The sequence below is a fragment of the Diabrotica undecimpunctata genome, chromosome 10, assembly GCF_040954645.1.
Source record: "Diabrotica undecimpunctata isolate CICGRU chromosome 10, icDiaUnde3, whole genome shotgun sequence".
NCBI lineage: Eukaryota > Metazoa > Arthropoda > Insecta > Coleoptera > Chrysomelidae > Diabrotica > Diabrotica undecimpunctata.
This window is the reverse complement of record NC_092812.1, coordinates 32,675,683-32,699,428: the sequence shown is the minus strand read 5'-3', so window position 1 is coordinate 32,699,428 and position 23,746 is coordinate 32,675,683. Positions and strand designations below refer to the sequence as shown.

The 23,746-nt window shown below is 34.2% G+C and overlaps 2 protein-coding genes across 2 annotated transcripts in view; one reads left to right on the top strand and one right to left on the bottom strand.

Annotated features, from left to right (window-relative positions):
- The window catches only part of sosie (oogenesis-related potein sosie), a 44,255-nt gene extending 38,138 nt beyond the window's left edge, over positions 1-6,117 (top strand). The window contains exon 4 of the mRNA XM_072546246.1: positions 3,079-6,117. Within this exon, the coding sequence (XP_072402347.1) occupies positions 3,079-3,146 (68 nt within the window). The 3' untranslated portion in view covers positions 3,147-6,117. The remainder of the gene's footprint in view (positions 1-3,078) is intronic.
- Invadolysin (leishmanolysin-like peptidase, invadolysin) overlaps positions 5,743-23,746 on the bottom strand; it is a 210,284-nt gene continuing 192,280 nt past the window's right edge. Inside the window, exon 13 of the mRNA XM_072546245.1 lies at positions 5,743-23,592. Within this exon, the coding sequence (XP_072402346.1) occupies positions 23,434-23,592 (159 nt within the window). The 3' untranslated portion in view covers positions 5,743-23,433. The remainder of the gene's footprint in view (positions 23,593-23,746) is intronic.

The window sequence follows — 23,746 nt, the reverse complement described above, 5'->3', positions numbered from 1 at the left end:
TTTTGATAAAATGCACCATTTTCGAGTTATTCGCGAAAAATCGATTAAAAACGTCGATTTTTTCGTCTAAAAGTTGTTACTTTCAATCGCGAATAACTTGAAAAATATCAGTTTTACAAAAAAAATGTATAGAACATTTTTTGTTTAGAATCACTTTTTTAATCAAAACCTGTGGTTAAAACGTAAAAAAAAAATTTCACCCCCGAGATGGGGTGGCAACCACCCCCAAGGCTTTGGCGCACTTTGGTTCGATATAGATTTTGATCCTTAGGCTATTACCTACCTTCTGTTAAAATTTCAAGTCAATCCACGCAGGACGAAAAAATTGCGAGGTGAAATGCTTCATTTCCTGGACTATTTAAATTAAAATCTAGTCTGTATCACAAATTACAATTATCAATCTTCTTCCATGTTAGTATGTAATTAATATTTACCTTTCTTTGTTCTAATATGTATTTTTCATTGTTGTCGTCTATAACCTCAGTGGTTCGGACGACATTAAATAAATCAATAAAAAAAATTATTTATACCTCTTATTTTATTACATTTTTGTTACATTTTCTGACACTACTGAATATTGTATATAAATGGGCAAATGGGTTTTGCAACTCTTCTCAAATTTATTATATATTAACCCAGATATTACTGAAACTTTTATTGTTAACATTTTGAATTAATTTCGAATTTTCATGGAAATTATAGCATATGGAACCAAAAAACACAATCATATATTTTTTATGACAATACCTGTCAAGTTTTGACATGTTCTTTTAAAAGGACGGTAGTAATATACGGTACCAGATATCATATATATTTTATTAGTATCAATTTGCAAAGAATGAAAGGATTTAAAACAAAATTTTGGATGTAAAGGTATTTTGCACTTTTCACACAAAAACTGGACTTTTTTGTGACAATATCCACATCGCGATTGCTTTTCTTGATAAAGAACCAAGTGGTTAATACCGTCATATCTTGAATTGGCTACCGAATTCGAATTCCGCTTAGAAGGTCCGCGTTTTGTTTCTTTTTTTAAAGTTTCCAAAATATTAGTTGCAATAGATCTTCTAAATTCAAGTTGATCCAGTTTACCGTCTTGAGTTTTGTGAATCTGCCACGCATTTTGAATAGCCATATCAACGCAATGAGCAAAAAGGGGAAAATACCATTTCTTTCCTCTTATGGACACTCGATATAAACTGATGTTCTGGTCACTGCAATCAACGCCACCCATGAAGTTATTGTATATTCTAACAATATTTGGTTGAGGAACTTGAATATGTTTTTTCTCTGCTTGTGAAAATCTCTTTACAGAGAAGCAAGGCATTACTGGTACAAAATTGGAAGCAATAGAAACGATATTATTATCATGCCAGCGGCAAACCACTATTCCTGTATTTTTATCAAGACGATACTCGTATTTACCACGTTCAGTTTTTTTCATAATAGATGAACAGGGTAAAGGGCATTTCATGGTGCGATTTTCCCTTACAGTGCCTGTACCAAATATGCCTCTTTGTTTTAGCTCATGCAGTAAATGAATAGAAGTAAAATAATTATCAAAAATAAGATGGAATCGCCTTTAAGGCCATACTTCATTCAACCTGTCTGCATAGGATAGAACTACTGATGCACCCAATCCAAGGACTTTATATTGTTCAGGTATTGTAGTGGAATTACCTTGGTAAGGAGAAAACCAAACTATGTATCCCAGACGAAGGGCTCCTACCCACATTTTGTACCCCCAACGGATTGGTTTTCCCCTGATGAATTGTTTTGTGGGATAGCGACCAAAATACGGAACCATTGCCTCATCTATGCTGTGATGTTGTTCTAAAGGAAAAAATTGTATAAATTTTTTGTTTATTACGTCGAACAGGGGTCGCATCTTGGCAAATCTATCAAATTTATCTAATGACAAGTTATTGCAAACATGCAAAACTTTCATTATGTGGGAAAATCTATCCCTAGATATAGCAGCTACCACCATTGCGTTGTGCGAATCGTCACGATTTTCCCAGTACATGTACCTTTTCGGCACAACCACATAACCACTCAATACAAGAACACCTATAAAACATCGAATCTCATTTTGAGTAATGTCGTTCAAAAGATTTCTTTGTCCTGCGTAGATGTTAGTGTATTCGGTAACCAAATTGATGACTTCATCATCAAAAAACAAATTGAAAATTTCCAGCGGCGACTGAGTCATTTTCGGTCCAAATTGAGTTTTCCAGTAAGTACAATCAGGGTGTTGATACAAGTCTCCTTGAATCCAGTGTGCAGATATTCTCTTCTCTAATTGATGGGGCAGCTTTTCCTTGGAAAGAAACAAAGCCAATGGTATATTGTCATCATCCGAATCTTCTTCTGGTAGGCTGGAATTCACAGAATCTTGTGGTAATTCAGTCGCGTTGTCAAAAACAAGTTCTACATCGTTTCTCAACTGACTACCCGGTAAATTATTTATTGTAGTTAGTTCTTCATCGCCGGAGTCGCAATCGGTGACATCATCATTGGCATTTTCTGGTGGAAATATGATCAAACCATCTGGAGGGACTGGGATTTCATCAGAATCAAGCTCTTCTAATAGCTCATGCAATTTGAGAGGCCTCCTGAAACAATACGCACGTTGGTAGTACTAATTACTACCGTCCTTATAAAAGAACAAAATGAAATCCCAAGCGGCGAGCCTTTGAAACAACGTGACAACTATTCGAGCCAAGAATATACGTACATAAGTCCCTATTATACAATAATCCACATGCCAATGCCGTGAAATAACAGTTTTTTTAATTCTAGACTTACCTCCAATTATAAGCATCCATTTTGTAGTCCAAAACCTGGCAATTTACACAGTTAACCTCACAATTACAGCATGTGCGCGCACTAAAATCGTTAAAACTTGTCGAATGCTGGCTCTTGAAAACACTCCATCTAGAGCCATCTATCAGTTGGTAGCTGTACTAACCTAAATTACGCATAATTTACACTGCCTTTTAAAAGGACGGTAGTAATATCTGGGTTAATCTGATTTCTTACACAATACAAATCTCTCTAATAAATTCTTTGTTTTAGGGGCGGGAATGAACATGAATCTCCCTGGATTACTGATTTTAGTGGCTGCTCTGGCCAAAGTTTACTAAAATGCGTGAAGATTTTCGCCTAGAAATATACCTTCGCACGAGTATAAAAACTGCACATTAGAAACAGATTAATTAATTTTATCAGCTTTAAGCTTCAATTTTTTATCTGTATAGTTGAAAAAATTTTGTTGAAAGTGATTTTTAAAGTGTTGCTTACATGTAGGTAATATGTGTCAAAAACTATTATTTTCAAACACAGGATGTACCTGCAGTTTTTGTAAACATTTCTGGTAGCAACATAACTACATTGTGAAATTTAAATATTTTTATCTAATGTAATAGTTTATTAAATTATAGAACGCCTTGTAGTACCTGATATTGTACTAAACCGTAAAATGAATTTACATTGTAGGATTAAAGTAATTTATTACTTATTGAAAATGACTTGTTCAACACAATGTTGTCGTTTAGATCAGATAGTAGGTATACTTACTAGTTTTTTCAAAAATACTAATAAAATCGTGTTGTAAATTTCATCTTTATTATTTAAAATATTTAATGTCTATATTTTCTCTTTACTGACACTTGTTTTCCTACAAATTATTATCTCTTAGATTTTCTTTACCTTTTTCTTGCCTTCTAAATACATTTCTTTTTCATTTTATCTCTCAGAAACTGCTTTCACCTCTTGCAACACGCTGAATTAGTTTCTAACCAGGAGATCCTAACAATTGAACATCTTCCAGTTCCAAGTTATTTTAAGATTTAAGGTTAAATGAAATTGATCATTTTTCTTTTCTCGAAATGTTGAATTAATGAACCTGTATTAAAGGCAACTGTTACCACGTGTCTAAATATTTATATTAATGTTTTGATACTTGGCAGAGTGGGCAATATATAGCAGATGGGCGTTACTTTGCTTCCATTAGGTTTACCATCTTCTTTATGCGGTTACTTCCTTATCACTGCACATATTTTGTCCAGCTAGTCTTTAAAATGACTATATACACACACCCGTAAAGTCATACTTCTTGTTGTTGCAGTGAAATAACTAGCCACTCATTTTGCAAAATTTTGGACTGGTTTTGCTTACTTCTATAGCTCAGAATGTGTCAATAGCTTTCATGATTCTCTAAGAAATTTCTCTTCCATAACTATATGATTACGGATCAAATAGTTTGTTGCCTATGCTTTGTTTTTTATAAACAATGTGGTTTGGAAAATATTAGATCCGAGAAGACGGTCCTGGAGTATCTGGAAATAATGGGAGTGAGGCAATGGACATAGTGACACTAGCAATAAATTATAAACCCACACAGCAACGAAGACTCACAAAGAGTAGTAACAACATTGATGATAATAATGATACTCGTTTTTGAATAGATCTTAATAATTATGTAAAAAGTTATTTAAATCGTTGCTCGTTGCACTGAATAATATTATTATTATTGGGAGAGCGTGGTACTTCAAATTTCTTCACATATATTAAATCTGTACCAAACGAAAAGATCTTATAAAGTTCCAAAGCTTCTTTGCCTATTATGCTTAAAAGAACTGCTAGTTAATTTCGAGTAAATTTTTAGAGATGTTCCCATGCGATGCTAAAGGTTTAGGGGGCTTAAACATGGGCACCATGATGCCGACACTTTCCCTTTTACGCTGGAACTAGAGACAATTCCAATGTGTATTTAAAAACAAGGATTGGTTACATCTTGTTAACAATTATTATACCTGACACCATGTATTGGATTGCGCAGTCAATAAAACACTACTTTTACATGAATGCAACTGCTGTACATCACATGAACCCGCCTAATATCTGAACACATCTATTTAGTCATGTCATAACAGTTGCCTACATTAAGAGTTGATTTTATACAATTCTGACCTATTTAAAAATATACTAATAAGCAAATGGTTTGATTGCAATTTGGCACTACCAGAAAATGCCCATTGGCAGCTACTTATCTAAATATCTAGCTTAAAACTGACTGTTTTAAAAGAAGTTTAAAATTAAGGAAAGAACAAAATACATTAAATCCACTTTCAAAGGTGCTCGGTACGTACCGTTTGAGTATACGCATCACAAACGTTTGGTATAGTTCACATAAGTTTCTGGTTTAAACGAGTTTATCTGGAGGTATCTTGCAATGATGCAAGTTTGGAACAAACCAGGAATAGTTGATGATCAGTCTTTTACACTACGAGTACTTTTCACCAAAACGGTGCCTGGTAGTCAAGCAAAATCTGGTTTGACTATTTTAAATCCTATGTCACAGGCTATCTAGCTCAAGTTTCCATGAAAAAGTGTAATTATGCGCAGGAATTGGCACATGCCTAGTAAGGAAGCATGTTATGATTTGAAGCTTTCTGACTTTTTTTCAGTAGCACTTCAGACTTATTAGTACATTCAGTTCGTCCAATGTACATTTTGCCATATAATTAGGTATTCACTGGTATTTCTAGCTACACAGAACTTATTCCTCTAATAATTTTCAAAAGGTAATACGGTTTTGCTCAGTAGATAGAACAGTAGATTGAAAATTCGTCCATTGGCTTTAGATGCATATTTAAATTCGCATAGAATACTAGAACAAATGTCTTTTTTCAAAAAAGTCGTAACTGAATATTAAAACCTGATAATTTAACATACCTCTCTTCTAATCTTGCTTGATCAAATTATAAAATATTAAGAAAACATGGATATTTCAAAAGTAGTCAATAATTTAATAAATGTGGTTTTTACTAGGGATCAGACGAAAAAATCTATTGAACGTTTCAATTTTTACACTACAATGGTGCTGGGACGGTTATGCTGCACGTGCTCAAAGAAAATCTAAAACTACATAGTCATATAGACATGTATGTATAAACAAAATCGTGGATGAATTTTCAAACTTCATAACTACTGTGAAAAAAAGAAATGAGTTCTTAAATATTTTAAATTTTTGCTGTATAGCAACGCCCCCTTGCGGAGTTTATGTGGCATAAACTTTTATTGTTTCGTGCTTTTTGTTATAGAGTAATTTTTCTCGTCGATTACGAATCCCTACTGTTTTCAATATAAATGAAAAACCATGGTTTTCAATCTTATAAAAGATTACAAAAAGAAATTATTCCTTACCTCTTTATTAGTGTCCTAATCATAGATGATATCCAGCAATTATGGATTTTTTGAAAGCTTCAGTTATTGGTTTATAAATAAATTGCCACCATAGTCTTCGTTTAATAACATGAGCGGAGTGTAGGGGTCCCAGGAGTTCTCTACTATTATTATCTTTATGAACATTTAGATTGTCTAACAGGATGTTCAGGAACTCATCTAATTAAGATTAAATCAACGTGTGGAGCTTTATCTTGCTTGTATACTCAAAATGAGATGATTTTTAGCAGCTCCAGGCATTAAATAGTTCAGTTACCTTTCTGTAAAAATTCTGTAGGCCTCAGATAATTTGTTGGGAGGTTTCAGCCCATATTGTATAAACTTTTGTTGTTGTTCACTGTTTCACATGGGATATAGGGTAGGATTATTTATTAAATTAGGGTTAAAACATGTTTCATTGTGTCCGTTTAGGATTTTGGTGGTTCTCTTCAGGGTTTGTGGTTGATGTTTAGTGTGTCGTACAAAGAAATGTCCAAAAAGTACCAGTGGGGTGGTGATCTGAGCCAGGAGAGAGATCATGGATGGATGTTTATTGTTTTTTACAGTTGTGTAGTGAAAGTTTATAAATTTAATTTACATCGTAATTTATGTCTGTCTATATAAATTGTCACATTGAATGTAAAGTGTAAATTCCTTTTACGATTATGTCAAACTTAAAATGAAAGGCTTGAATTATTAATCGTTAATTTTTGCAAATTTTATATTCATGTTTATATAAATAATTACCAATTTGATGCATTGAGAAGTACAACTAGTATTAGGTTCAATTTTTATATTATATAGTAGTTTCTACACATTCACATCTATACTTACCACATTGATTTCAATATCACAATAAATGTATTGTAAAAGCACTATTAAAAGGAATAAACAACAAATTACAATATGATGCGGTAAACTTTATTGTAATTTTATATGTCAGAATAACGCCTTGTTTATAAATAAACCAATAAAATAATACAATAATGTTTTACTGTCTATATGTCACTTGTCAAATCGATTAAATATATTTGATAGGTGACGCAAACATCACAAAATGTATTCACACAACATTTAACACTTAGGGTAGCAGCTGATTGAAAAAAAAACTGCACAAAAACTTATAAGGATAAAAAGTGATACTTTTTAACACAGCCATAATTTATTTTGGAATGTATACATGACAACTTACAAATTAACCTATAAAATAAATACAAATGCAAACAACTATAAATTAGTGAAATTATAAATGAATACAAAAAGGTACTAACCAATGCTACTAACTCGTTTTATACATAGCACACTACAACGAGTAAACAAACTAAAAATACAAAATACTGTAAAAAAAGGACAAAGATTTTTGAGTTGCTATTAAGAAAATACTTTAAATTATGAATACAGACAATGCCAGTTTTAGAAAATCTATAGAGTATTTTTCGGTTATCTTCCATGTTTCAAAATTACGTATTTTGAAAAAATTATCTTCATTTCAATTTTTAAAAATGAATTTTTATGAACAATATGGCATTATAGTCAATTTTATAATAGTAAATTTTATAACAGGAACTTGGTGCACAGTTCCATCTAAATTCTCTACAGAGATCTCCCAACGGCATTGCTGATTGTAATTACTATAATTATCTATACTGTGTCTTTGTAAACAAAGACCCCCATTCTTATACAAACTAAATATGTACTTATAATTATAATGTAAAATTCGTTATTAAAAAATTTATATTTAAATGTATTTACTAGACATTGATTATTCGATAACCAAAGAAGTAAAAAGTGAGAATAAAATTTAATAGGCAATCTTTATTTAAATTATAATAAATATAATAATCTAATTAAAATATATTAAATTTAAATTTGTTACAAATAGGCTTATATTTACCTAAATTTTCAGTAAAAATAGTAGAAACTAAATCGTATAATATAAATAAAGTTTTTTTAAACTTTCTTTAGAAAAAACTATAAAATAATGCTGATAAAAACTTTTTTCTAAGCGAAAATCTTAGCTTTTCGACGGGTTGACGGAAAGCTGGTTTTTCTCAGATTTTCAATGGATAACTGTTAAAAAAAGGTAATAAAAATAAAGGATAAGGTAATTCTACAGAGCAGCAAAAAATTGGAACCTAGATCTTGATGAGGAACCATTTGGAAAACGTAGAATACAAGGACATCACAAAAACCACTCAAAAAGAAAATAAAATAAATTGCTGAAGCGAGATGGATCATATTAAAGAGAATATAATAGAAATAGTAAAGAAATAAAAGAAATTGGGAGAAAAATTAGGAAATCAACAAATTCGACACAGGCTGCAGACATGTCTCATGTCAATACTTTCAAATGAATACAATAATCTAGCCGGTTTTTCGAACAACGTTGCCAAATTTCTAGAAACTTCGATCATCTAAATTAAATACAACTTCGAGCAGGGTCTAACTTTGCACCATTTACTTTTTTGATATTAGTGTACGTTATGAGTAGTATTCTTGCTGTTAAAACTGTTTAATTTGGATAAATTGCAATAGATGTCTCTGTTATTGACATTTCCGTTTAGTTTGAAGGCGTCTGATATGTTGTATTGTGTCAACCTTGAGTTTTTATACGGTCTGTTAAGTGCTATGTTGTAAATAATAATTCAAGGTGATTACTTATAGCGATTCTGTCAAAAAAGTAAGTATGAATTGTATTTTAATTATTTTATTAATGATTTAGGATCACTTTCAGTACATCAGAGCTTCAAGTTTCATTAAAATAACCCGGAATAGCAGCAAAAACTGGCCGGCCTGATAATTTATATGATTTCAGGCTAACTTTGCACCACATTGAAACTGGTTCAAAGTTACACTGACGATTTAAAATTGCGGGAAAATTTATTTATTGAATTTAATTTTGTAATTTTGTATTTCAAGATTTCCCGAAATGCCGAGAAAACAGATACACAGTCTACATACTGGAGTGCGTCGGTATGGAACTAAAAGCCGATATACAGAACAACACCTACACACAAAACTAGAACAGGTTCAAAGTGGAATGCTGAGTGAAAGGCAGGAAGACGTAGGAAAACGTAGGAAGGCCTACAGTATTTTCTCAAGAAGAAGAAAACTGTAATTTTGTATTTCAAGATTTCCCGAAATGCCGAGAAAACAGATACACAGTCTACATACTGGAGTGCGTCGGTATGGAACTAAAAGCCGATATACAGAACAACACCTACACACAAAACTAGAACAGGTTAAAAGTGGAATGCTGAGTGAAAGGCAGGCCTCAAAACAATACGAATCCCACGTAGTACAATTCGAAATAAATTAAAACGAAATCATTCAAAAAACGTAGGAAGACCTACAGTATTTTCTCAAGAAGAAGAAAACTGTAAATTTGTATTTCAAGATTTCCCGAAATGCCGAGAAAACAGATACACAGTCTACATACTGGAGTGCGTCGGTATGGAACTAAAAGCCGATATAAAGAGCAACACCTACACACAAAACTAGAACAGGTTAAAAGTGGAATGCTGAGTGAAAGGCAGGCCTCAAAACAATACGAATCCCACGTAGTGCAATTCGAAATAAATTAAAACGAAATCATTCAAAAAACGTAGGAAGACCTACAGTATTTTCTCAAGAAGAAGAAAACTGTAAATTTGTATTTCAAGATTTCCCGAAATGCCGAGAAAACAGATACACAGTCTACAAACTGGAGTGCGTCGGTATGGAACTAAAAGCCGATATAAAGAGCAACACCTACACACAAAACTAGAACAGGTTAAAAGTGGAATGCTGAGTGAAAGGCAGGTTTCAAAACAATACGATATCCCACGTAGTACAATTCGAAATAAATTAAAACGAAATCATTCAAAAAACGTAGGAAGACCTACAGTATTTTCTCAAGAAGAAGAAAACTGTAAATTTGTATTTCAAGATTTCCCGAAATGCAGAGAAAACAGATACACAGTCTACATATTGGAGTGCGTCGGTATGGAACTAAAAGCCGATATACAGAACAACACCTACACACAAAACTAGAACAGGTTCAAAGTGGAATGCTGAGTGAAAGGCAGGAAGACGTAGGAAAACGTAGGAAGACCTACAGTATTTTCTCAAGAAGAAGAAAACTGTAATTTTGTATTTCAAGATTTCCCGAAATGCCGAGAAAACAGATACACAGTCTACATACTGGAGTGCGTCGGTATGGAACTAAAAGCCGATATACAGAACAACACCTACACACAAAACTAGAACAGGTTAAAAGTGGAATGCTGAGTAAAAGGCAGGCCTCAAAACAATACGAATCCCACGTAGTACAATTCGAAATAAATTAAAACGAAATCATTCAAAAAACGTAGGAAGACCTACAGTATTTTCTCAAGAAGAAGAAAACTGTAAATTTGTATTTCAAGATTTCCCGAAATGCCGAGAAAACAGATACACAGTCTACATACTGGAGTGCGTCGGTATGGAACTAAACGCCGATATACAGAGCAACACCTACACACAAAACTAGAACAGGTTAAAAGTGGAATGCTGAGTGAAAGGCAGGCCTCAAAACAATACGAATCCCACGTAGTACAATTCGAAATAAATTAAAACGAAATCATTCAAAAAACGTAGGAAGACCTACAGTATTTTCTCAAGAAGAAGAAAACTGTAAATTTGTATTTCAAGATTTCCCGAAATGCCGAGAAAACAGATACACAGTCTACATACTGGAGTGCGTCGGTATGGAACTAAAAGCCGATATACAGAACAACACCTACACACAAAACTAGAACAGGTTAAAAGTGGAATGCTGAGTAAAAGGCAGGCCTCAAAACAATACGAATCCCACGTAGTACAATTCGAAATAAATTAAAACGAAATCATTCAAAAAACGTAGGAAGACCTACAGTATTTTCTTAAGAAGAAGAAAACTGTAAATTTGTATTTCAAGATTTCCCGAAATGCCGAGAAAACAGATACACAGTCTACATACTGGAGTGCGTCGGTATGGAACTAAAAGCCGATATACAGAACAACACCTAGACACAAAACTAGAACAGGTTAAAAGTGGAATGCTGAGTGAAAGGCAGGAAGACGTAGGAAAACGTAGGAAGACCTACAGTATTTTCTCAAGAAGAAGAAAACTGTAATTTTGTATTTCAAGATTTCCCGAAATGCCGAGAAAACAGATACACAGTCTACATACTGGAGTGCGTCGGTATGGAACTAAAAGCCGATATACAGAACAACACCTACACACAAAACTAGAACAGGTTAAAAGTGGAATGCTGAGTAAAAGGCAGGCCTCAAAACAATACGAATCCCACGTAGTACAATTCGAAATAAATTAAAACGAAATCATTCAAAAAACGTAGGAAGACCTACAGTATTTTCTTAAGAAGAAGAAAACTGTAAATTTGTATTTCAAGATTTCCCGAAATGCCGAGAAAACAGATACACAGTCTACATACTGGAGTGCGTCGGTATGGAACTAAAAGCCGATATAAAGAGCAACACCTACACACAAAACTAGAACAGGTTAAAAGTGGAATGCTGAGTGAAAGGCAGGTCTCAAAACAATACGATATCCCACGTAGTACAATTCGAAATAAATTAAAACGAAATCATTCAAAAAACGTAGGAAGACCTACAGTATTTTCTCAAGAAGAAGAAAACTGTAAATTTGTATTTCAAGATTTCCCGAAATGCAGAGAAAACAGATACACAGTCTACATATTGGAGTGCGTCGGTATGGAACTAAAAGCCGATATACAGAACAACACCTACACACAAAACTAGAACAGGTTCAAAGTGGAATGCTGAGTGAAAGGCAGGAAGACGTAGGAAAACGTAGGAAGACCTACAGTATTTTCTCAAGAAGAAGAAAACTGTAATTTTGTATTTCAAGATTTCCCGAAATGCCGAGAAAACAGATACACAGTCTACATACTGGAGTGCGTCGGTATGGAACTAAAAGCCGATATACAGAACAACACCTACACACAAAACTAGAACAGGTTAAAAGTGGAATGCTGAGTAAAAGGCAGGCCTCAAAACAATACGAATCCCACGTAGTACAATTCGAAATAAATTAAAACGAAATCATTCAAAAAACGTAGGAAGACCTACAGTATTTTCTTAAGAAGAAGAAAACTGTAAATTTGTATTTCAAGATTTCCCGAAATGCCGAGAAAACAGATACACAGTCTACATACTGGAGTGCGTCGGTATGGAACTAAAAGCCGATATACAGAACAACACCTACACACAAAACTAGAACAGGTTAAAAGTGGAATGCTGAGTAAAAGGCAGGCCTCAAAACAATACGAATCCCACGTAGTACAATTCGAAATAAATTAAAACGAAATCATTCAAAAAACGTAGGAAGACCTACAGTATTTTCTTAAGAAGAAGAAAACTGTAAATTTGTATTTCAAGATTTCCCGAAATGCCGAGAAAACAGATACACAGTCTACATACTGGAGTGCGTCGGTATGGAACTAAAAGCCGATATAAAGAGCAACACCTACACACAAAACTAGAACAGGTTAAAAGTGGAATGCTGAGTGAAAGGCAGGTCTCAAAACAATACGATATCCCACGTAGTACAATTCGAAATAAATTAAAACGAAATCATTCAAAAAACGTAGGAAGACCTACAGTATTTTCTCAAGAAGAAGAAAACTGTAAATTTGTATTTCAAGATTTCCCGAAATGCAGAGAAAACAGATACACAGTCTACATATTGGAGTGCGTCGGTATGGAACTAAAAGCCGATATACAGAACAACACCTACACACAAAACTAGAACAGGTTAAAAGTGGAATGCTGAGTAAAAGGCAGGCCTCAAAACAATACGAATCCCACGTAGTGCAATTCGAAATAAATTAAAACGAAATCATTCAAAAAACGTAGGAAGACCTACAGTATTTTCTCAAGAAGAAGAAAACTGTAAATTTGTATTTCAAGATTTCCCGAAATGCCGAGAAAACAGATACACAGTCTACAAACTGGAGTGCGTCGGTATGGAACTAAAAGCCGATATAAAGAGCAACACCTACACACAAAACTAGAACAGGTTAAAAGTGGAATGCTGAGTGAAAGGCAGGTTTCAAAACAATACGATATCCCACGTAGTACAATTCGAAATAAATTAAAACGAAATCATTCAAAAAACGTAGGAAGACCTACAGTATTTTCTCAAGAAGAAGAAAACTGTAAATTTGTATTTCAAGATTTCCCGAAATGCAGAGAAAACAGATACACAGTCTACATATTGGAGTGCGTCGGTATGGAACTAAAAGCCGATATACAGAACAACACCTACACACAAAACTAGAACAGGTTCAAAGTGGAATGCTGAGTGAAAGGCAGGAAGACGTAGGAAAACGTAGGAAGACCTACAGTATTTTCTCAAGAAGAAGAAAACTGTAATTTTGTATTTCAAGATTTCCCGAAATGCCGAGAAAACAGATACACAGTCTACATACTGGAGTGCGTCGGTATGGAACTAAAAGCCGATATACAGAACAACACCTACACACAAAACTAGAACAGGTTAAAAGTGGAATGCTGAGTAAAAGGCAGGCCTCAAAACAATACGAATCCCACGTAGTACAATTCGAAATAAATTAAAACGAAATCATTCAAAAAACGTAGGAAGACCTACAGTATTTTCTCAAGAAGAAGAAAACTGTAAATTTGTATTTCAAGATTTCCCGAAATGCCGAGAAAACAGATACACAGTCTACATACTGGAGTGCGTCGGTATGGAACTAAACGCCGATATACAGAGCAACACCTACACACAAAACTAGAACAGGTTAAAAGTGGAATGCTGAGTGAAAGGCAGGCCTCAAAACAATACGAATCCCACGTAGTACAATTCGAAATAAATTAAAACGAAATCATTCAAAAAACGTAGGAAGACCTACAGTATTTTCTCAAGAAGAAGAAAACTGTAAATTTGTATTTCAAGATTTCCCGAAATGCCGAGAAAACAGATACACAGTCTACATACTGGAGTGCGTCGGTATGGAACTAAAAGCCGATATACAGAACAACACCTACACACAAAACTAGAACAGGTTAAAAGTGGAATGCTGAGTAAAAGGCAGGCCTCAAAACAATACGAATCCCACGTAGTACAATTCGAAATAAATTAAAACGAAATCATTCAAAAAACGTAGGAAGACCTACAGTATTTTCTTAAGAAGAAGAAAACTGTAAATTTGTATTTCAAGATTTCCCGAAATGCCGAGAAAACAGATACACAGTCTACATACTGGAGTGCGTCGGTATGGAACTAAAAGCCGATATACAGAACAACACCTAGACACAAAACTAGAACAGGTTAAAAGTGGAATGCTGAGTGAAAGGCAGGAAGACGTAGGAAAACGTAGGAAGACCTACAGTATTTTCTCAAGAAGAAGAAAACTGTAATTTTGTATTTCAAGATTTCCCGAAATGCCGAGAAAACAGATACACAGTCTACATACTGGAGTGCGTCGGTATGGAACTAAAAGCCGATATACAGAACAACACCTACACACAAAACTAGAACAGGTTAAAAGTGGAATGCTGAGTAAAAGGCAGGCCTCAAAACAATACGAATCCCACGTAGTACAATTCGAAATAAATTAAAACGAAATCATTCAAAAAACGTAGGAAGACCTACAGTATTTTCTTAAGAAGAAGAAAACTGTAAATTTGTATTTCAAGATTTCCCGAAATGCCGAGAAAACAGATACACAGTCTACATACTGGAGTGCGTCGGTATGGAACTAAAAGCCGATATAAAGAGCAACACCTACACACAAAACTAGAACAGGTTAAAAGTGGAATGCTGAGTGAAAGGCAGGTCTCAAAACAATACGATATCCCACGTAGTACAATTCGAAATAAATTAAAACGAAATCATTCAAAAAACGTAGGAAGACCTACAGTATTTTCTCAAGAAGAAGAAAACTGTAAATTTGTATTTCAAGATTTCCCGAAATGCAGAGAAAACAGATACACAGTCTACATATTGGAGTGCGTCGGTATGGAACTAAAAGCCGATATACAGAACAACACCTACACACAAAACTAGAACAGGTTCAAAGTGGAATGCTGAGTGAAAGGCAGGAAGACGTAGGAAAACGTAGGAAGACCTACAGTATTTTCTCAAGAAGAAGAAAACTGTAATTTTGTATTTCAAGATTTCCCGAAATGCCGAGAAAACAGATACACAGTCTACATACTGGAGTGCGTCGGTATGGAACTAAAAGCCGATATACAGAACAACACCTACACACAAAACTAGAACAGGTTAAAAGTGGAATGCTGAGTAAAAGGCAGGCCTCAAAACAATACGAATCCCACGTAGTACAATTCGAAATAAATTAAAACGAAATCATTCAAAAAACGTAGGAAGACCTACAGTATTTTCTTAAGAAGAAGAAAACTGTAAATTTGTATTTCAAGATTTCCCGAAATGCCGAGAAAACAGATACACAGTCTACATACTGGAGTGCGTCGGTATGGAACTAAAAGCCGATATACAGAACAACACCTACACACAAAACTAGAACAGGTTAAAAGTGGAATGCTGAGTAAAAGGCAGGCCTCAAAACAATACGAATCCCACGTAGTACAATTCGAAATAAATTAAAACGAAATCATTCAAAAAACGTAGGAAGACCTACAGTATTTTCTTAAGAAGAAGAAAACTGTAAATTTGTATTTCAAGATTTCCCGAAATGCCGAGAAAACAGATACACAGTCTACATACTGGAGTGCGTCGGTATGGAACTAAAAGCCGATATAAAGAGCAACACCTACACACAAAACTAGAACAGGTTAAAAGTGGAATGCTGAGTGAAAGGCAGGTCTCAAAACAATACGATATCCCACGTAGTACAATTCGAAATAAATTAAAACGAAATCATTCAAAAAACGTAGGAAGACCTACAGTATTTTCTCAAGAAGAAGAAAACTGTAAATTTGTATTTCAAGATTTCCCGAAATGCAGAGAAAACAGATACACAGTCTACATATTGGAGTGCGTCGGTATGGAACTAAAAGCCGATATACAGAACAACACCTACACACAAAACTAGAACAGGTTCAAAGTGGAATGCTGAGTGAAAGGCAGGAAGACGTAGGAAAACGTAGGAAGACCTACAGTATTTTCTCAAGAAGAAGAAAACTGTAATTTTGTATTTCAAGATTTCCCGAAATGCCGAGAAAACAGATACACAGTCTACATACTGGAGTGCGTCGGTATGGAACTAAAAGCCGATATACAGAACAACACCTACACACAAAACTAGAACAGGTTAAAAGTGGAATGCTGAGTAAAAGGCAGGCCTCAAAACAATACGAATCCCACGTAGTACAATTCGAAATAAATTAAAAAGAAATCATTCAAAAAACGTAGGAAGACCTACAGTATTTTCTCAAGAAGAAGAAAACTGTAAATTTGTATTTCAAGATTTCCCGAAATGCCGAGAAAACAGATACACAGTCTACATACTGGAGTGCGTCGGTATGGAACTAAACGCCGATATACAGAGCAACACCTACACACAAAACTAGAACAGGTTAAAAGTGGAATGCTGAGTGAAAGGCAGGCCTCAAAACAATACGAATCCCACGTAGTACAATTCGAAATAAATTAAAACGAAATCATTCAAAAAACGTAGGAAGACCTACAGTATTTTCTCAAGAAGAAGAAAACTGTAAATTTGTATTTCAAGATTTCCCGAAATGCCGAGAAAACAGATACACAGTCTACAAACTGGAGTGCGTCGGTATGGAACTAAAAGCCAATATACAGAGCAACACCTACACACAAAACTAGAACAGGTTAAAAGTGGAATGCTGAGTGAAAGGCAGGCCTCAAAACAATACGAATCCCACGTAGTACAATTCGAAATAAATTAAAACGAAATTATTCAAAAAACGTAGGAAGACCTACAGTATTTTCTCAAGAAGAAGAAAAGTCGATAGCCAGGCATGTTATTTCTTTAAGTGATAATGGAATTCCAATATCTTTGTTTGATGTGAGATGCATTGCACAAAGTTACCTAAATTCTCAAGGGAGAAAAGTATCATAGTTTAAGGAAAATTTACCAGGCTGAGATTGGAGCCAATTATTTTTAGAGAGAAACCGCACAGAACTTGCTCAACGGTTTCAAACGAATATTTCGAAAAGGAGGGCTCAAGTAAATGAAGAAATAATAAGTAAGTTTTTTGATAACTTGGAGATAGAAATTTCTGATGTCGCACCCAACAATATTTACAATTACGATAAAACAGGGTTCCATGACGTTCCAACAAAAAGAAAACTTTTATTCAGAAGAGGGTGTAGGAATCCAGAGAGAACCATAAATTCAACGAAATCTTGTTTTACCACTTTGTGTTGTGCAAATGCAGATAGAGAGTTTCTACCTCCATATGTTACAATGAAAGGTAGTCTGAAGTGGTCGGATTGGATTTTTGGTGCACCTAATGGTAAGAAGTTGAACACCTCAAAATTGGGCTGGATTGAAAATTCTGTATTTGATGACTGGTTTGAGACACATTTTCTACCGTACGCCAACAAAAACGAAGGTAGAAAGATCTTGATAGGCGACAACATGTCAGCACATATTTCAATAAAGACATTAACACTTACAAGGGAACGTAATGTTGGTTTAATATTTTTTCCTCCAAACTTTACCCACTTACTACAACCGCAGGATGTGGGGTATTTTGCCAGTCTTAAAACATATTGGCGCCAAATTTTAACCCAGTGTAGAGCGACCAAGGGAGGAAGAAAGACAGTAGCTATGCCAAAATCAGTATTTTGCCAACTTATCAAAGCAACCCTAGACCTCGGAAAGGACACTGCAGCTCGTAATCTCAAAAAGGAGTTTGAGGCTTCAGGAATTTATCCCACTGACAGAAGCAAGGCATTGCTAAAACTCCCGTTGTATGCTCGGCCAATGGGTGAAATAAATGAAGATATTGGAAAATAATATAAATTATACGTAGAAAAGATTCGTGAAAATGATTTGCAAAACGTTACTAGGGCAAAAAAATTCTGTCTTCCAATAACTGCTGGCAACAGAACTGTTGAAGAAGCAGAATACATACCTGCAGTTGAGGACAATGTGCAAGAAAATGAAGTCGTTGACGAGGTAAATCAAGAACAGATGCTGGATTATGGAGATCTGCACGGTCAGCAAATTTTGGAAAAAACCAATATGACTGAAACTGTGAAAGAAAAGAAAACACTTATGACAATAATAAACTTACTATCGGAATTGTTAGATTTTCTTTAGTGAACAATATTCAACATAGACTCTTTTATTTTTCTTTTTTTTTTTAATTTTAAAACATTTTTTTGTAAAATACAAAATTGACAAAAATTACCTAAAAATTTTATTCAGATTTTTTATAAATGGGTGATGTAAACCTTATTATAAATAATATTAATGCATTTTTCAAAATGAGTACAAAAATATGTGCTTAAAAAACGCTTCTTGTAGAAATTTCTTTTTTGATACTTATAGACTATTCCTGAGTCCTGTTTTGTAAACGTAAATAATTTTAAAAATGCATAAATAATTGTATATTATATAGAAAATGGCTTAAATTCTTTAAATATATTTATATAAAAACTGCCTTCTAAACTAATACAACATTTTACCGCGTAATACAAAAATTGTTTTATAACAATTTTTGGCACGAAAATATTTTGGCTTCTTGTAAAATGTTGCATCGTTCTTATTCCTATAAATTAAAAACAAAGTATAGCAATTAAAATATTGTTTAAAAGATATTGAACCAAGTGTGCTAGTGGGAAAGTTTTTTATTTATATCAAAGCTCTTCCCAGCTTTGATCAACAATATCCCAAAATTATACAAAGAATATTAAAGTAAACATAAAACACAAAGGGTGTGTTAGGGAACACAGATATTACACAGATATTATAGATATTATTATGGAACATAGTGATTTTCGTTCATTGGCACAATTTTTTTTTAATTTGCAATGCATATTATCTATTTTTTTTTTAATTCCAACATATTTTAAATCCACTTGATCACAGAAAGGTGTTTTCTTTTTCTCTATTTCAAAGAGAAATGGAAATTGATCTAGACATAATAGATACAATTGAAGCCAACAAACTACAGTACATTCAACCAACTTACACTTCTAAACGATTAACGGAATTCGCAGAAAACTTTCCGTTGTAGTAGAAGGCACAGTAAACTGCAGTGGTGTTCTCCATAATATTTAACACTTTGCTAAATTTTAGGTATAAAATAAATATATGTGTTATTAACCCGCTGTTCATAGGTTTGCATATTTTGTTACATTTGTTTTAATAAATGCAAGAGAAGCGTCGGTCGACCACCTACAAGATGGACTGACGATTTAAGAAGACTCAATAAAAACTAGATGAGAGCAGCGCAAGATAGACGGAGTTGGAAACATGAGGAAGAGGCCTATGTTCAGCACTGGACTCTCGAGGCTGGATGATGATGATGATTCTTGCATAATGTTATTTAACGTAAATTTCTTTCACCTAAGTTGTTACCTGCAGGCAACAACCACTGTCAGATTACATACTAACAGTAATCGCATAAAAATAGAACGGGAGGTTAGACAAGGAGACCCAATGTCACCTAAACTTTTTAATACGGTGCTAGAACATGCTTTTAAGAATTTGGATTGGATGACAAAGGGAATAAAAATAGATGGAGAATATCTAAACAACTTACGTTTCGCCGATGATATACTTATAATAGCTGAAGATCTAGGTATGGCAAGAGAGATGGTACAGGAACTCGTTGTGGCTACAGAAAGTGTAGGTTTAAATATAAATATCTCGAAAACAAAAATCATGACCAATTTGGTACCTAACCAGAACATCAGTATTGGTGGAAAAGAAATAGAACTCGTAGATAGATATAAATACCTGGGACATGAAATTATGATTGGCAGGGATAACCAGACTCATGAACTGAAGAGAAGAATCGGCCTTGGGTGGGCAGCACTTGGAAAACTGAGAGAAACTTTTAAAAGTGAGCTGCCCACATGCCTAAAGAGAAAGGTATTTGATCAGTGCATCCTCCCAGTCTTGACGTACGGAGCAGAAACACTTACCTTAACAAAAGCAGCAGCTACCAAACTGAGAGTCACGCAGAGAAGAATGGAGCGGTCCATGTTAGGAATAACTCTGCGAGACAGAATAACCAACGAAGACATCAGGAGAAGAACCGGAGTGACTGACATCATCGAGAAGATAGCCAGACTAAAATGGAGATGGGCAGGACACATAGCCAGAATGACAGATGGGCGATGGACAAAGAGGTTATTGGAATGGAGGCCAAGGGAAGACAAGAGAAGCGTCGGTCGACCACCTACAAGATGGACTGACGATTTAAGAAGACTCGATAAAAACTGGATGAGAGCGGCGCAAGATAGACGGGGTTGGAAACATGAGGAAGAGGCCTATGTTCAGCAGTGGACTCTTGAGGCTGGATGATGAAGTTGTTTATGTACGGTTTCCAACCATTTCTAAACTTTTTATCAAACATAATTAAATTACAATCGGCACTCCTAATGATCATAAGGCTAATTTGCTGAACGTGTTTAGGATCTCTGCAAGCGGTTATATTATATTTTACCTCTCAAGCACAACAGTTAGAAAGTTTCTGCAGTATTGATCTAAACTCAGTATATTGTAATTTAAACGGGTAGTTTCAAGTGACTATCATGCCTAGACGTAAGTTGTATATTGATGAATTAATTGCAAATGTGCATAAGTACTTTACCATGGAAAGAGGGGAGCAGAAAGTGACTCTGACCACTTCCTGGTCAGAACAAAAATGAGAAAAAGGCTAAAGACGAGACAGCTAAAGCAACGCCAACAAGGAAACAGATGGGACATTTCAAGGCTCGATTTACCTGATAATGCACGCCAATATCAGGCACTGATCCAAAACAAATTGCAGACACTGGAAGAAGAAGAAACATCAACGCCAGAATTGATCATAGACCAGAAATGACAAAATATAACGAACGCCATAGAAAGTGCCGCAGCGGAAACTATAGGAAAATAAAGGAATAACAAGAAGAAAAACCAGTGGTTTGACCAGGAGCCATTATGGATATTATGATAATCACGTTGGATGCAGTGGATACAGTGACGATGCAGTTAGGGAAATGTGGCAAGAAGCTCTTAAAACTGCAACTCCAGAAATATGGGCTGAAACTGTAAATAAATGTGAAAAATTTATAGAAGAGTTCTGGATTCGGGAAAATAAAATTAGTGAAATTAATCCAGTGATTATAGATTTACATAATGATAGCGGGAGTGAATTTAGTGACGATGACGATGATATAAATTTAAATAATCAGTAAGTACACTATTACAATGTTATTTACAAAATAATTGTACAGCAGGTTAACCATTATATTTTTATACATTCATTATTAGCCAAATAAAATATTATTTAAAATTTCATTTGAATTTTTGCTCCTCATTTTATACAAATTAACTCTAACTGATAATACAGGCAAAAATATTCTAAATAAAGTAAGTAATTAAAAATATTATGGAGAACTCCAGTCCAGTTTACCGTGCCTTTTACTACAAGGAAAGGTACTGTAAACTGTAAAAACCTACAGAAAATGCCTGAAAATAGATGACAAAAAGTTACAAAAATCGACTCAACCCACTAGAAGAAAATGCGCCTATTATATTAGGTACGTATCCGTAGAGATAATCCGTATAGCTAACGCCTTGTTGTGAGGTAATCTTTGTATAATTATGTCAGTGGACTTGCTATCCATAGGTGCAGTTTTCTCCCTACTTACCATTTTCAAGTCCTATATACGGGGTTGTAACTAGTGAGAAGACACGTCAATGAAAGATACTGTGCAAGATTAGATTATATGGATCTAATCAATTCATTCAAGTAAGATTGGACAAAATTATCCTTATCTGTGGTTAACAATACTTACAGTTATTAGAGCTTAGCTGCCATCAAATATATTGCTCTTCTCATTCTGTAAATATTGACTAGTATTAACTCCGAGCTGCATGCAGGTCAGTCTAGAACTTGAATATTTAACTCTCGAAAGAGTTCTGTACCTATTCTAGTGACGTTGGAAGGTGCTTTTATGCATAAGAACAAAAAAAGGGTAATATGGGATAACAGGTAGTTCTAGAACCACTGTAATGTTCGTGTGAGCAGTTAACGAATTTAGTAGACGCAAAATCCAATAAACATTTCTGCTAAAAATTTTTCTGGAAGTAAAACTATTCTCATTATAATTATTTTTTGACAAACTTTTGTTTTTTTTTTGTTTAGTTTATAGTAGGATAACGATGTTTAATACATTAGATATATCTTTCATAGTTTTATAGGTGATGCTATACTTTATCGTCGGTTTGTTGTATCTATTAACAAAAATATCACATTATTTGTAGTAGAAATTCCATCTGCAAATGCATAGTCCATACAAGTCTAGAAATCGTTCAAAATTTAAATAATTACATTATTTTCTGTAATTTTTTTGTTATTGCCAGAAGAATTTGTTGAATAGAAATCGAAATGTCAATAGAAAAATTAGCTTTCCAATTTTTGGTCTTTATTCAGTATATATTAAACATCGATTAATATTCACTTAGATCTTCCTTCTTACTTGATCTAACACTAATGTAGTTGAAATTTGATGTTCACCAGGAACTCCATTCTTACTCAGTTACTCGATAATATGCAATGCAAAGGTTATTGGTGTAAAATGATATTCAACTACTTAACTAGCTGCCGAACATATATATGTATAACACTGTGAGCTGCCATAGAGTTATGTAGTTTCAAAATATCGTGCCAACGTCGGAAACAAACTGGACAACTGGCAATACTAAAAGCTTAGGACAGTACTGTTAGTGCTAAAAATACTAATTGCATTTTTGCTTCATTGTAGAAGTATTTTAATTAAAAACTCCCTGGTATACTGGTTATCACATATTATAAAATTGATTGTTATCGATTTACTTAAACCTGGGATGTTTTTATGGGTCAAAAATTTGAGCGGTAACAATATTAAAATCAATTCTAAAAGAAGAGATTTCAGTATTTTTTGCAAAATCAGTCGTGACAAATACATATGTCGTGAAAACACTAAAATCTCATTTCCAATACTTCATATTTTGAGAAGTATTCGTTACAGTATCAGATCACAAATACAGCTACAACTAATGCAGCAGAAACGACCACATCGTTAACTCCTGTTACATCGCCGCTGCACTCGAGGTCATCTCTTGGGTATGATGTAGATGGGGGAGATTCGTCACCAGCCTTGCAACGTTCGCCTCTTGAGCTAAATTCTTTCTGTAATTTTAAAACGTACGATAAAAAAACAACCAATATTTTATTTAAACAACAAATTTACTTCTTAATCAAAATTTGTTTAATTTAGAAAATTCACTTAAGAGGTAAAAAAATATAAAGAAATATTGAGAATACAATCAACAATCTCAATGAG